Genomic DNA, 13,033 nt, shown 5'->3' with positions numbered 1-13,033 from the left:
AACAGAAACTAAACCAGATATCATTTTGCAATCAGTCACACAATCCAGCTCAGAGTAGAACAAAAAAAAAAGCTTTTATGGCATTTAACCAAATAACCAGCTCTCCTAAGAGGTCTCGTGTTCTTTGTTGTACAACAAAACTGCTTTGACATCCATTTTCTCTGACAGCTGGAGATACACTCTGAGTGCGTGCTGTGCAAAAAAAAAAAAAAATGATGAAAATCATGGTAAAATCATGATGAAAATCATGGTAAAAGCCACTCTTAACTATGGAGGAAAACTGTTCCTCTGTGCAGTGTGCACTGTCTCTAGCTCTGTTCCTCTGTGCAGTGTGCACTGTCTCTAGCTCTGTTCCTCTGAGCAGTGTGCACTGTGTGCCCCACTCTATTCCCCTGTGCAGTGTGCACTCTCGCTCTCTTCCTCTGTGTAGTGTGCACTGTGTCTCACTCTCACTCTCTGTCTCCCAGGCAATCCGGGTGTTCTTCATGCTGCGCTCCCTGTCGCTGCATTTGAGGGCCGAGCCTGAGACTCAGCTTCCACTGACCAGAGAGGAGGACCTGATCCAAACCGACGACGTGCTGGACCTGAGTGAGTACATAAAGGAGGACAGGCCCTCTAGAGGGGTGCACCCTGAGTGAACACATAGAGGAGGCAGGCCCTCTAGAGGGGTGCACCCTGAGTGAACACATAGAGGAGGACAGGCCCTCTAGAGGGGTGCACCCTGAGTGAACACATAGAGGAGGACAGGCCCTCTAGAGGGGTGCACCCTGAGTGAACACATAGAGGAGGACAGGCCCTCTAGAGGGGTGCACCCTGAGTGAACACATAGAGGAGGACAGGCCCTCTAGAGGGGTGCACCCTGAGTGAACACGTAGAGGAGGACAGGCCCTCTAGAGGGGTGCACCCTGAGTGAACACATAGAGGAGGACAGGCTCTCTAGAGGGGTGTACCCTGAGTGAACACATAGAGGAGGACAGGCTCTCTAGAGGGGTGAACCCTGAGTGAACACGTAGAGGAGGACAGGCTCTCTAGAGGGGTGCACCCTGAGTGAACACGTAGAGGAGGACAGGCTCTCTAGAGGGGTGCACCCTGACCCTTCACAGAGCGCTGTATTTATTACACGAGTGAGGAGAGCCGGAAAACCCGGACGAGCCCCAAAGGGTAGGATTTGAATGGAGTTTAAAATGAGTGTCCGATACAAAAATATGCATGCGCTTTTATTGAGCTTGAGGTTGTGCAGAAGGGTGTGTTTGGAACGACCTAAGGTTTCTCCAAATGCAGTTTTTGGCAAGAGTTTGTGTCCTGTTTTTAAAGGTGATGGCTTCAAAGGGATCTCAGGTGAATTAGTTGTTGATTAGCAGCAGTATAGTCTCATGCCTGATTCCCCCTGCCTTTTCAGCTGATCAGACACTGCAGGACCGACTCTCTAATGAAATCTGTACAGTGCAGAGAGTCTTGAATGATTTCATTCTTGCAGTTGAGTATCTAAAGTGTTTCACCACACCCAGGACTCGGTGTAATGCCATTGTTTGTTCTTATTATAACTGAATACGTACAGTTGACCGCAATGCCTAGTGTATGCTGTTCTCCAGGTGAATGTGTGCCATGCAGGAGATGAGTCCGAGCTCCAGCGCACCCTGTAACCAATACATTGAAATGCTGTCTGGCAGGGCTGAGGATGGAAATGCTGCCTGTTGGCTAAACAATTGTTTTCTGTTTCTCTCCCTGGCTGTGCACAGAGTCCCATTCAGCACAGATGCCTCAGGGTCCATTAAAACAAACTGCAGTTTAAATAGCAGCTCATTTTGTGGTAACCATGATTTTGTTTCCGCATCAGCAGTTTGCAAATATTATGTTTGTAAAATGAATACATTGTAACAGGATTCAATTAACCCATAAAGTACCAAATACATTTTCTTAGAAAAAAACCCTCAGAACACGTGCTGTATTCATGTAATTTGCTACATTACGTTTGGACTTTTGCAGTTAGCAAAATTAGAGTAAGTTATCATAACAATATGGTAACTATATATAATTTAAATAACAGGTAGATGATGTCAGTTCAAATGCTCTACAGCAGAAATACTCCAGGGTGGTGCCGCCCCCACAAAGTACATAAACGGTTTGACTCCTCAGTAAATTGAATGCAGTGTGTGCGATTGCATGCAGATTGTTTCAGTACAGTATGGGCCTGTCGGTGCATGTTGTGAAATTTGAAATACAAAATAAATAGTATATTTAAAAAAAAAAAAAAAAACAGAATCTATTGTGTGCTAACATCTCTATACGTGCAAGACGTTTAGCAGCACCAGAGATAGGTTTCTTCAAAACCAAGGAAATGCAATCTCTACATTGATTATTCAACTGATACCTGTCTGTTAACACTCTTTCAGTAATGCCCATTGATGTGGTTTTAATGCTTGTTCCTGTAATCTGCCAGCAGAGTCCCCTCAGATGATGATGATGATGATGATGATGATTATTATTATTATTATTATTATTATTATTATTATTATTATTATTATTATTATTATTATTATTATTATTATTTATTTCTTAGCAGACGCCCTTACCCCGGGCGACTTACAATTGTTACAAGATATCACATTATTTTTTACATACAATTACCCATTTATACAGTTGGGTTTTTACTGGAGCAATCTAGGTAAAGTACCTTGCTCAAGGGTACAGCAGCAGTGTCCCCTACCAGGGATTGAACCCACTCCGGTCAAGAGTCCAGAGCCCTAACCACTACTCCACACTGCTGCCCAGATCATTACCAGGCAACAGCCAGCAACTTGCCTGGCAGGTATTCAATGAAGCCATTCATTAATGTGTGGATTTCAAAACAAGGAACACTGTCCTTCCCTCACATTAATAATTTGAGTTGCAGTCAATGGGAATTATCTTCTGTGTTGAGTGTTTTAAAACCTGATCGGAAGCCAGTCTTCCTCTCCTCCGGGGAGCTGGCGATCTGAGGCCGTGAACTGCCTTTGCTTATTGTAAAGGTGAGGGGAGGACAGTGTTTCTTGTTTTGAGACCGATCACGTTAATGAATGGATATCCGCACACACCCCCCTCGTCCCAAGCTTGATTTGAAGTGGAACAGAGTGAACGGTTTACCAGCGCCAGTCAGACTGATTCCTGCACTATTTAATTTGGCTATCATGAGAAGCCGTCACTCACCCGGCATTTTATCAAGATTGTTTCAGTTCTAAACAGGCATCTGATTGCTGTTTAGTTCATGTGCAAATATTTCAAAGCACCGTTGACAGAGTGCCTAAAACATGAAAGATTTATATTGGTATCGTGATGACAATATAAGGACTATGTAGAACTTTACTACAGTATATTATAATATCATCATTCAAATACTTTCGTTTGCCCTGAATTTAAATGTGTGAAAAACAAGTTTTAGGTTCAGATCACATTGCCAGTGTGCAGAATAACAAAGAGAGTTCTCAGCATTTTTAATAAGGGCGTGTGTATGAAAAACATGCTCAAGGAATTGGTTTTGTGGAAATGGAGCTTCTTTTTCTGAAGATTTTAATTATTGAGTGTTTGAAGCTCTACAAGGACTCCAGGGTTGAAACCACAGATCCTGTCCATGTGTAACCAATCTAAGAGTTTATGCAGCTGGATCATATTGGAGACACTTTAGTCTGCATTCAGCGTGTTTCAACGTGACGGAGAGCCCTCATCATGTTGCAAAGCCCCAAGAAGAATGCTCTGTGAACCTTTGCAGGCTCACTGCATGAAGGAGTGGAAATAAATCTGACTCAGTGTGGTTTAGTGAAAGCTTTGTGGTCTTCATTACTGTACAACTGTATCCCACCCATATATTGAGCACACTGCGGCGAGCACAGACCATGTGAGGAGTTTGTGATCACATATTCATACAGACCTTCAAGTATAACTCGAACGCTCAGCAACTTCAGTATCATGAACTGAAGAAGAAGCCGTTCAACACCAGTGTTAGTGTATTCCTCTTCAGACTGGTTTCACTGATTTATATACGTTTAGACACAGTTCTGCATTTACAGTAGCCATCAGTGGATGAATACACTACAGCACTCAAAGGTGTATTAATTCTCTACAGATGAGAACACGTTTTTGATTTCACTGTCATGATAGCCACCACTGGCATGCAACGCAAACTCCAAGTATTCTGTCGTATGCAGACAAAAATAGTAGTTTCAAACGTAGGTAGCAGCCTGTATAATGTACAGAAATGAGTCAGGTGTTCCATGTAATGATAATGTTGTGGGGGGTTGCAGCCATGCAGCAGTGCTTTTCCATTACAACTCCTTACTTTTACAGTAAAGCGATCAAGCTGCACCTACTGATTAATCAAACATGTGGGCAGCTTGTGCTCTAGAAGTGTGTCTTTCGGTAGGCGTTTCATCGAGGTGTTTGATCTCCGCTCTCTCCAGTTGTCTTTGCACTTGGACAGTTCAAAAGCTCATTTGCTGCATTAGGTTCAAGCACCCCCCTCCTTTAATCACTGTCTGTGAAGCCTGGGTATCTGTTCATCTGCCAAGTATGAAAGTCTTCTCCCTTTGACATGCAAAATACAGAAAGCCTCCTTTATAAGCAGCTTTATAAGCTGTGGGTTCATACCTCTCTGGCTAGTTGGGTTCACAGTCGTTGGCATGACACTGTACATTGCGCTGGAATGTGGTTTTCTTGTTCTCTGCTCTCACATTCGTACATCCAAGCATTGCTTCCCGATGTCAGGGAGATTTTGTGGTCAGGGAGATTGCGGTATTCATTCAGTTTGAATGCGGATCTGTCCCCCTCTCTCACTCCCTGAGCTGCGCTGGCTCTCTCCCAGAGTGCCTCCAGGTCTGTTTAACAGCCTGCACTGCATGGGGGGACGGGGGGGCTGTTCCAGCTGGATATCAGGACCCCTCACACCTCACTGTGATCATCGCAGGGTCTGTTCCAGCTGGATATCAGGACCCCTCACACCTCACTGTGATCATCGCAGGGTCTGTTCCAGCTGGATATCAGGACCCCTCACACCTCACTGTGATCATCGCAGGGTCTCTTCCAGCTGGATATCAGGACCCCTCACACCTCACTGTGATCATCGCAGGGTCTATTCCAGCTGGATATCAGGACCCCTCACACCTCACTCATCACAGGTTCTATTTCATCTGGATATCAGGACCCCTCACACCTCACTGTGAGCATTCTGATTTCATTTGGATTATTTTTACCAGCAGTGCTGTAGATGGGGTTTTCTGCCAGCTGCAATGCAACCACGAAACTTGTCAAAGAGGTGTTCCGGGAGGCCAGGCGTTCTGTAATCATCCTCTCCCTCACCCCCCCCACACACAACAGAACAGGGCTGTCACTGATGACACTTACTCTGTGGAAACTGCTTTACCCAGAATGTTCTGCATTTGCTCATAGCGCTGCTGGTTACACCACAGCACAGCCCAGCTCTGTGGGCCTGCACAGGAATCGAGAGTTCAGGGGAGGTTATGAAAGGGTGGGTGGTCTGCCAATGGGAAGTGTCCCCTCTCTGTCCGACTGTCACAGTTTCACTTTTCATCATTAGATGTGTGTGTGTGTGTCTGTGGCTGTGTGCATATGTATAATATGTAGATAATAGATATACACATGTAGATCCATGTCCAATTAGGATAGACTGTGATACTAGTCCCGTCTTTACTGTATGCTAATTGGTTTATTAAAGATAGCATGCACTGTTGTTTTGCAGTATGTGTTAGCATCTTTGAATGGCCTGAGAGCTTCTTGACACAAAGCCAGGGGTTTACATTGGGTTCCGCTGCAGTGACCTCAACAAGCGGATTTGAAACTCTGATTTCACCTGGATCGCTCTAACTTTTAGTTTGCTGTCGTCATAGTTTTCTGTTCCAAAGAATGTCATAATGCGCGTCAGACTGTATGTTCCCTGTCTCCTTTGTCAGTTGTTTGCATATCTGTCATCTCTTCTGAATCTCCTGTGTTTCACCAGCGTTACAGTATCTTGATCAATTCTATGTAAATAAACATGTTCAGCTTCTGTTTCAGTGGTGCTTCAGATAATGAGGCAACTCCCAAGAAAAACAAAAGTAGTACACAACTCGCAAACAAATCAACCTTCAGATTAGGCGTGCAATTTGAAATGGACTTCACTGGGGTCCATCTGTGACTGCACGATAAAGGAGCAACGTGGAAAAGAGAAAGCACAAGAAAACCAGTGATTGCAGGGCAAATTATCAGGACATTCACTTACAAAAGTTAGCAAAGTGTACTAAAGCACAGAGAAAGCATGCAAGAGCATACTGTAGGGAAGTGTTGTACAAGATGTATGTGTGGTAAAGCATATTAAAAAAACATGGCGAAGTATGGCGAGTTATGGGAAATACATAGTGTAACAATGGGGAAAATATGGAGGGGAACACTGCTAAATTAGTGTGAAATGAGTGCGGTGAAAGGGCTGATGGAGTGATAAGGACCAGTGTGGGAGGGACACGTTCCGCAGAAGCCCCAGCCCAGCTCGGACAGGCTCTGTCCACAGTTTAACAAACAATATTGATACTAAAATCTTTATGTAGGGAAATTCTTTAAATGAATAAGATGTGTAATCTGACACACTCAGACCCTTTCTACATGAAATTAAAAAATGAAAAAAATAAGTCATCCGACCCAAAAAATAATCAAGAAAAAGTGTGTTTCAGTTCCTGCTTGTAATAATCCATTAAAGGGTACATGAGGACCTTTTTATTCTATTGTGTTACATCTTCCCATGTGTTGCTACAACTGCTTACGGAAGGTGTGTGTTTATTGTTTTAATTTTTGTTTTACATTTTGAACACTTTTTTGTAACTGAGATGGATTTACCAGTGGGCAGGAGGATGATGGGAAATGTAGTTCTGAGAGGTGTACATGGGAAGCCATCTTGAGGCAGGGAATGCAATTTAAAAGTTTGAAAAAAGTGGTTGAAATGTAAAAAAAAAAAAAAAAAAAAAAAAAAAAAAAATTAGAACCATACACACACCTTCCGTAAGCAGTTGTAGCAACACATGGGAACATGTAACACAATAGAATAAAAAGGTTATACCCTTAAGCAAGAAGTGGCATGGATTAGCGTGGATCTTATCTTTTAGGAAATTGGGTTGTGTAAATACAACGTGGAGAGAGGCATCAGGCCAGAGTTAAGGTACAGCAAGACTTCAAAGGAATTTCATTTTTTCTGCACAATAAACACTTTATTGTATCGGTGCTATCAAACTGCAACATCGATGTTTTTTTGTTTTTTTTTGTCATATTCTACTGAATGGGGTGGTACAGAGTAAAGAGGAACTGCCTCTTGTTCCACACAGCACTAGATGAACATTTTAATATCAGAGAGAGAAAATCCCCTTCTTGTTTATCCAGCTGTCTGGTTACATTTTACATCCTAGTCTGATTGACCTTGATGCTTAGCAACCCTGGAAGCCAGTGTTCTCGGAGAGCCTTGTGTTTAATATGACCTGTCTCACTGGACCAGCATCGCATTGAGCAGCCTTTTCGGGGTGGGGGGTCAGCCGCTGGAAAAACCAGAGTGGACTTGAAACAGTGCTAGGAGCTGTAATGCTTGCACTCTGTACAGTACTTTGTTGAGGGTGTAGCTTTGGGAATTATAATCAGGCTTCAGCCTTTGACATGCAGGTGCCTGTGCCAGTGTTAAGACTAGCTTTCCCACAGACATGGTTTAAGATCCACTGACTCAGGTCTTAAACTGGGCTGAGCTCCCTACTGCTTAAGAAGAAGAATGTAACTCTCTCTGAGACTCGCCCCCAGATTTCTACAAATGTTCCACATCTTACTATAAATACCAGTTCTGAGGAGCAGGGTTAAAACCAAAATAAAATAAAACTGGATTGCTTTTTCTCCTTGATTTCATTTGAATATCAAGCGGTTCTGCTGATCAGGATACAGTATTAATTAGCATCTTCAGCTGAGGGAGCACTAAGCAACTTTTTCAGGAACAGTGGCTTAAAACACGGTTCCTAGTTTGAGGCAACTTTGCCTTATCAAACCCCCAAGTCTCCCCTGGTGTGCCATGCTGTGGCCAGAAACCAAGTTCTAAGCCGCAAAGTGGCTCCATGTTCCTCAGCTTCAGAAACCTCAAGCCTCCGAAACATCATCCACTGGGTAGGAGGCTCTGTTGTTGTTCTGTTCAAATAGAAGGAGAGTGTAGCTTAAAAAAAACAAAACACAGCAGAAGAAAAGCAAAACAGAAATGTGTGATTTAAAGATGTCAGTGTTTAGAGTAGCAGTGACTGGTTACTGATCGTAATCAATAGCATGCCCCCATGCAATACCGTGGTAGCTGACCTTGGGGTCCAGGGTGAGACAACAACAGCAGTGCCCTCTAATCAGGGGGGGGGTCTTGTTAATTATTCCCCCCCCCCCCACCACCTCCCCCATCCCCTTGGGAATGAATGTCAGAACTGATCTGCCTGCCTAAATACTGTGCTGGTAATTTAGGGTTCTGCTTTTGCTATGTTAAGTGTGAAATGTGCTGTGTTGTATTCCCATCATGAATCAGTGATTTCATCGCAGCTCTATAACAAGTGAAGCCTGTGCACAGACTGGTATCTGCGGGGCTGCGTTCTCCAGGTGCTGGATGGGATTGTACAGAACAGCCTGTCCTTCGCTTGCTCCCTCCAGATAACAGCGACCTGATCGCCTGCATGGTGGTCTGGAAGGACGGGGGGCAGGCCCAGCGCTTCCTGGCTGTGGACCTGTACCAGATGAGCCTGGTGGAACCCGAGACCAAGCGCCTGGGCTGGGGGGTCGTCAAGTTTGCCGGCCTGCTTCAGGTAACAAGACTGACGATTAGTAGCCTCTCATTTCCAGTAGTCTCTTATTTTTGTATTGCATCTGTCATTCTTCTTCATTTGTTGTTTTATTTAGATTTATTCAACCAGTAAAGTGCTTTGAGATTCTTTCATATGAAAAGTCTATATAATTCTAGAAATGAGCTGCGCAACTAGGATTTTGATTCATCAATGCTGAGTTGGTATTCAGTAAGTATGTTACATGAGCACTAGCCCCCGCTCCGTGTGTTTTTAATGAATGGCTTACCAATGCTATTGTACGTTGTTACTCTGCCTCCAAGCACTAACTTGTGGGGGGCTGTATCAGAGAGAGAGGTTTCTTCTAAATCGGTTTGTTCTTTCAGTTGATGTGAAATAGCCCGTCAGCGTGGAAATAAAAGAAGCAGTGCAGTTTTTATACAGTGGAAAATATCAAATATTTGCTAGTTGAGTCATGTGCATCGCTGGGGTTGTGCTTTCTAAAGAGAGAACAAGCTTGTGAGACGATACTCTGCATAGCTCTGAAATAAGCCGGTCCAGCAGTACACCCGGCTGTGTATCTGGATCTGTAGTGTACCTCAATGTAAAGCTGAGCTGCAGCACAGAACTGGGACGCTGTACAGCCGAGGAAAGACTAGCAGGACATACTGTATCAGTGATGGAAATAAAACTCCAAAATGCAGAGCAGTTTAATACGAGTTTGATTAGCCACAGTGTACAGGTAGCAAAGCACAGGTGTGTACCATTGAACTTTACATTGAAACCAGTAATGGCTCAAACAGCTATGCAGTGGGAGTCTTATTTCCACCCCTGTTGTATTTACGGAAGCTGGCTAGAATCTGCTGTATGGAACCACCTGCAGCTGTTGCACGTCTCACAGAATGAGCTGACCTAGTGTGTCCCCCCCCAGGACATGCAGGTGACGGGGGTGGAGGACGACAGCCGGGCCCTGAACATCATCATCCACAAGCCCACCTCGAACCCGCATGCCAAGCCCTTCCCCATCCTGCAGGCCAACTTCATCTTCGCCGACCACATCCGTTGTATCATAGCCAAGCAGCGGTTGGCCAAGGGGCGCATCCAGGCACGACGCACCAAAATGCAGAGGATAGCCGGTGAGTGAGCCTCCTGTCTCTCCAGTTCCATACTGCAGAAGCAGCATTACGCTTGCTAAGTCTCAGCCGCTGATACTTCTGCCCATCCCCAGTAGAAGTGGAGTAGGCAATTAATGTAGGTTCAATCTCATGTAAAAATAGCATGCTTCAAATACAATTGAACTCCAGTTTAACACTCGCCAGTTCACTATACTATACTATACTATACTATACTATACTAGACTAGACATCCTGCTTGTTAAACACGTGTCTCTGTCCCGCAGTGCTGCTGGACCTCCCTGTCCAGCTTTGTTAAACACGTGTCTCTGTCCCGCAGTGCTGCTGGACCTCCCTGTCCAGCTTTGTTAAACACATGTCTCTGTCCCGCAGTGCTGCTGGACCTCCCTGTCCAGCTTTGTTAAACACATGTCTCTGTCCCGCAGTGCTGCTGGACCTCCCTGTCCAGCTTTGTTAAACACATGTCTCTGTCCCGCAGTGCTGCTGGACCTCCCTGTCCAGCTTTGTTAAACACATGTCTCTGTCCCGCAGTGCTGCTGGACCTCCCTGTCCAGCTTTGTTAAACACGTGTCTCTGTCCCGCAGTGCTGCTGGACCTCCCTGTCCAGCTTTGTTAAACACATGTCTCTGTCCCGCAGTGCTGCTGGACCTCCCTGTCCAGCTTTGTTAAACACATGTCTCTGTCCCGCAGTGCTGCTGGACCTCCCTGTCCAGCCCTCGGCAGATGTCCTGGGTTTCTCTCGGAGCTCGGCGGCCTCGTCTCAGCACCTGCCCTTCCGCTTCTACGAACAATCCCGCCGCGGGCTGAGCGACTCCACCGTGCAGCGCTCCGTCTTCGCCTCCGTGGACAAGGTCCCAGGTAACTCCCACAGCCCTGCACCCTCCACGCTTCTGTGGACACGCCTCCCACACAGCGTGGCTTACTGCAGACTTGATGGTTTTGGTTTATGGCCCTGTGCCGTACCGTCGTTGTCTCGGTTTCTTCTCTTTTGATTTCCTTATTGAATGGAGTTTTAAAGTCTTATTTCCGTTCCTGGAACTGTGTTGTTTCTTCTGTTCACAGCCACATGTTAAGTGGTAATACCAGTGTCTAATGGCAATGCAGTGTGGTTGATGGGTTTTTTATTTTTGACTATTTCCACTCTACAGACAACCTTGTGAGAAAAAAAACATATATATATATATATATATATATATAATATATATAATATATATATATATATATATATATATATATATATATATATATATATATATATATAATATATATAATATATATATATATATATATATATATATATATATATATATATATATAATATATATATATATATATATAAATGAAATACCAAACCACCGGCCTCCCTCTGTCCGCAGCCCCACCCCTCATTTGAACAGCAGTCACACTAGCGATCTGATCAGCATCAGACAGCCACTGGTGCTTATCTGTTTTTACTCTTCTTCTGAACTGTACTCTGAGACCACAAGTTCATTTTAAGGTTGCACCAACTGACAAGAGAAGCAGAGCAGGTACATGGATCTTCTGTTCAGCTTTAATGAGCCATCGACAGGGTGTCATCCTTCATCCTAGAAATCAGGAGTGGCGTTCCGTACTCCCTCCTCACAAAGAAATACCCCTGGTTTTTAAGCTATCCACGTTAGTGTTTGTGGCGCTTGTCAGTACCACAGATAATGATGAAGTTCTGGAAATGAGAATTGAGTGCATGAGTTGGCAACCTAATGCCATTTCTTTCCATTAGGGAACAAAAATAAGGTTTAATGTAATTAGTGGATTAAGATGCTGTCTATATTTTCCCTGAGAAATCCTCCCTAGGTAATGTATTACAATGTGAATCACACATCATGGTTTGGTGCGTTTCTGTCCTCTTTTCTATAGGTCTTAGTGAGGTGTGCTTATCAGTATGGTTTGAATTCAAATAAATGATTATTCTGACTGGGTTCAGCATGCAAATTAAATGCATCGCTTTAGAAGGAGATTTATTATTAGAAGAGTTCTCCTTTTGTTTCTTCTGAAGTATTTTTTTTTTTTTTTAAGTAGATTTTACTCTGTCTTGCTCTTTATCATAGTAAAAGCATAGGTAAGCATTGTGAAACCCAGAGAGGTATGGTAATCTTTGGTAATGTGCATCAGTATAACTAAGGGAAAAGAGGGGGAGAGGGGAAGCAGTCATCTGAAGTCCGGTTTCTGACACCCTGTCAAACTGAAAGGCTGTCCTTGCTGAGGGCCGTTTCCTGTCATTTTGAAACTTATCTGTGGAATCAAAAGTCTGGTGTCCAAATGAGTGTTGTTCCTGATGGGCCTGGAGTTTACAGTAAACAGGAATCTGTATTCGCTTGCATTCAGTGTGTGAGTCATCTCATAGCTTCAGCCAGGGCATTGACCTACATCTAACCTGTGAGATGATAATATGGTTATACCATGCATTTACCATCGTGTACCCTGCTTTGCCATGGTTGTTAATATGCTATACCATACCTCGCTGTGCCGGTGCTTTGCCATGATCACACTGTGCTTTATTCCTCTGCTGTGCTTTTCCTCTGGGAATCTTGTATAAGGGCAGGGCTGAACCACATCTAAAAGCTCAAATGAAAAATAAAAATTGCAGTGATTTGCCGTTTGGCAGCCGTGGTTATGGCAGTGAAAATCTAGGAATGTGTCGACAGAAGATATTTAGTTTCACCTTCAATTAGAATCAAGGACAGGACAGGGCTTGCAGATTCTGTCCCAGAGGGTTTTAAAGGAATCATAAAGAACAGTAAAGTGTGCTGCTTGTTCCATTTAAACTTTCTATAATTTGCGTGTATTTTCATGTCAAAGAGATTCAAGGAAAAACTCCCCAATTCCATTGAATTCAGATGTGGTGTGGCATCATTACCTAGGGGCAAGGCAGACAAACATGCTCTTAGAAAAAAGACGGAACCAAACTTCATGATTTGCATCTTTCCAGGTATCCTTTTAAATGTTTGTGGGCATAGATGCTAGGCAATTTACATATATCACACACAGCAAGTAGCTTCACGCTTGTCAGTATTGGTTCTCAGAATCCTGTGTGGTGATGTTCCGGCTTTGTTCCTGATTCCT

At 43.9% G+C, this 13,033-nt stretch overlaps 1 protein-coding gene across 14 annotated transcripts in view; it reads left to right on the top strand.

The window, feature by feature from the left end:
- LOC117970789 (protein CLEC16A-like) overlaps positions 1–13,033 on the top strand; it is a 55,872-nt gene that overhangs the window by 32,407 nt on the left and 10,432 nt on the right. For all 14 annotated transcript variants that reach the window (XR_009308092.1, XR_009308093.1, XR_009308091.1 and 11 more), the window contains 4 exons: positions 468–588; positions 8,671–8,822; positions 9,730–9,934; positions 10,622–10,789. Coding sequence is in view for 9 of the 14 variants with exons in the window: in XM_058995707.1 (XP_058851690.1) it covers positions 468–588; positions 8,671–8,822; positions 9,730–9,934; positions 10,622–10,789 (646 nt within the window). In the remaining 5 variants the exon portion in view is untranslated. The remainder of the gene's footprint in view (positions 1–467; positions 589–8,670; positions 8,823–9,729; positions 9,935–10,621; positions 10,790–13,033) is intronic.

The sequence above is a fragment of the Acipenser ruthenus genome, chromosome 22 (genome assembly GCF_902713425.1).
Source record: "Acipenser ruthenus chromosome 22, fAciRut3.2 maternal haplotype, whole genome shotgun sequence".
Lineage (NCBI taxonomy): Eukaryota > Metazoa > Chordata > Actinopteri > Acipenseriformes > Acipenseridae > Acipenser > Acipenser ruthenus.
Note: the sequence above shows the minus strand (reverse complement) of the source record. Positions and strands in the feature narration are given on the sequence as shown.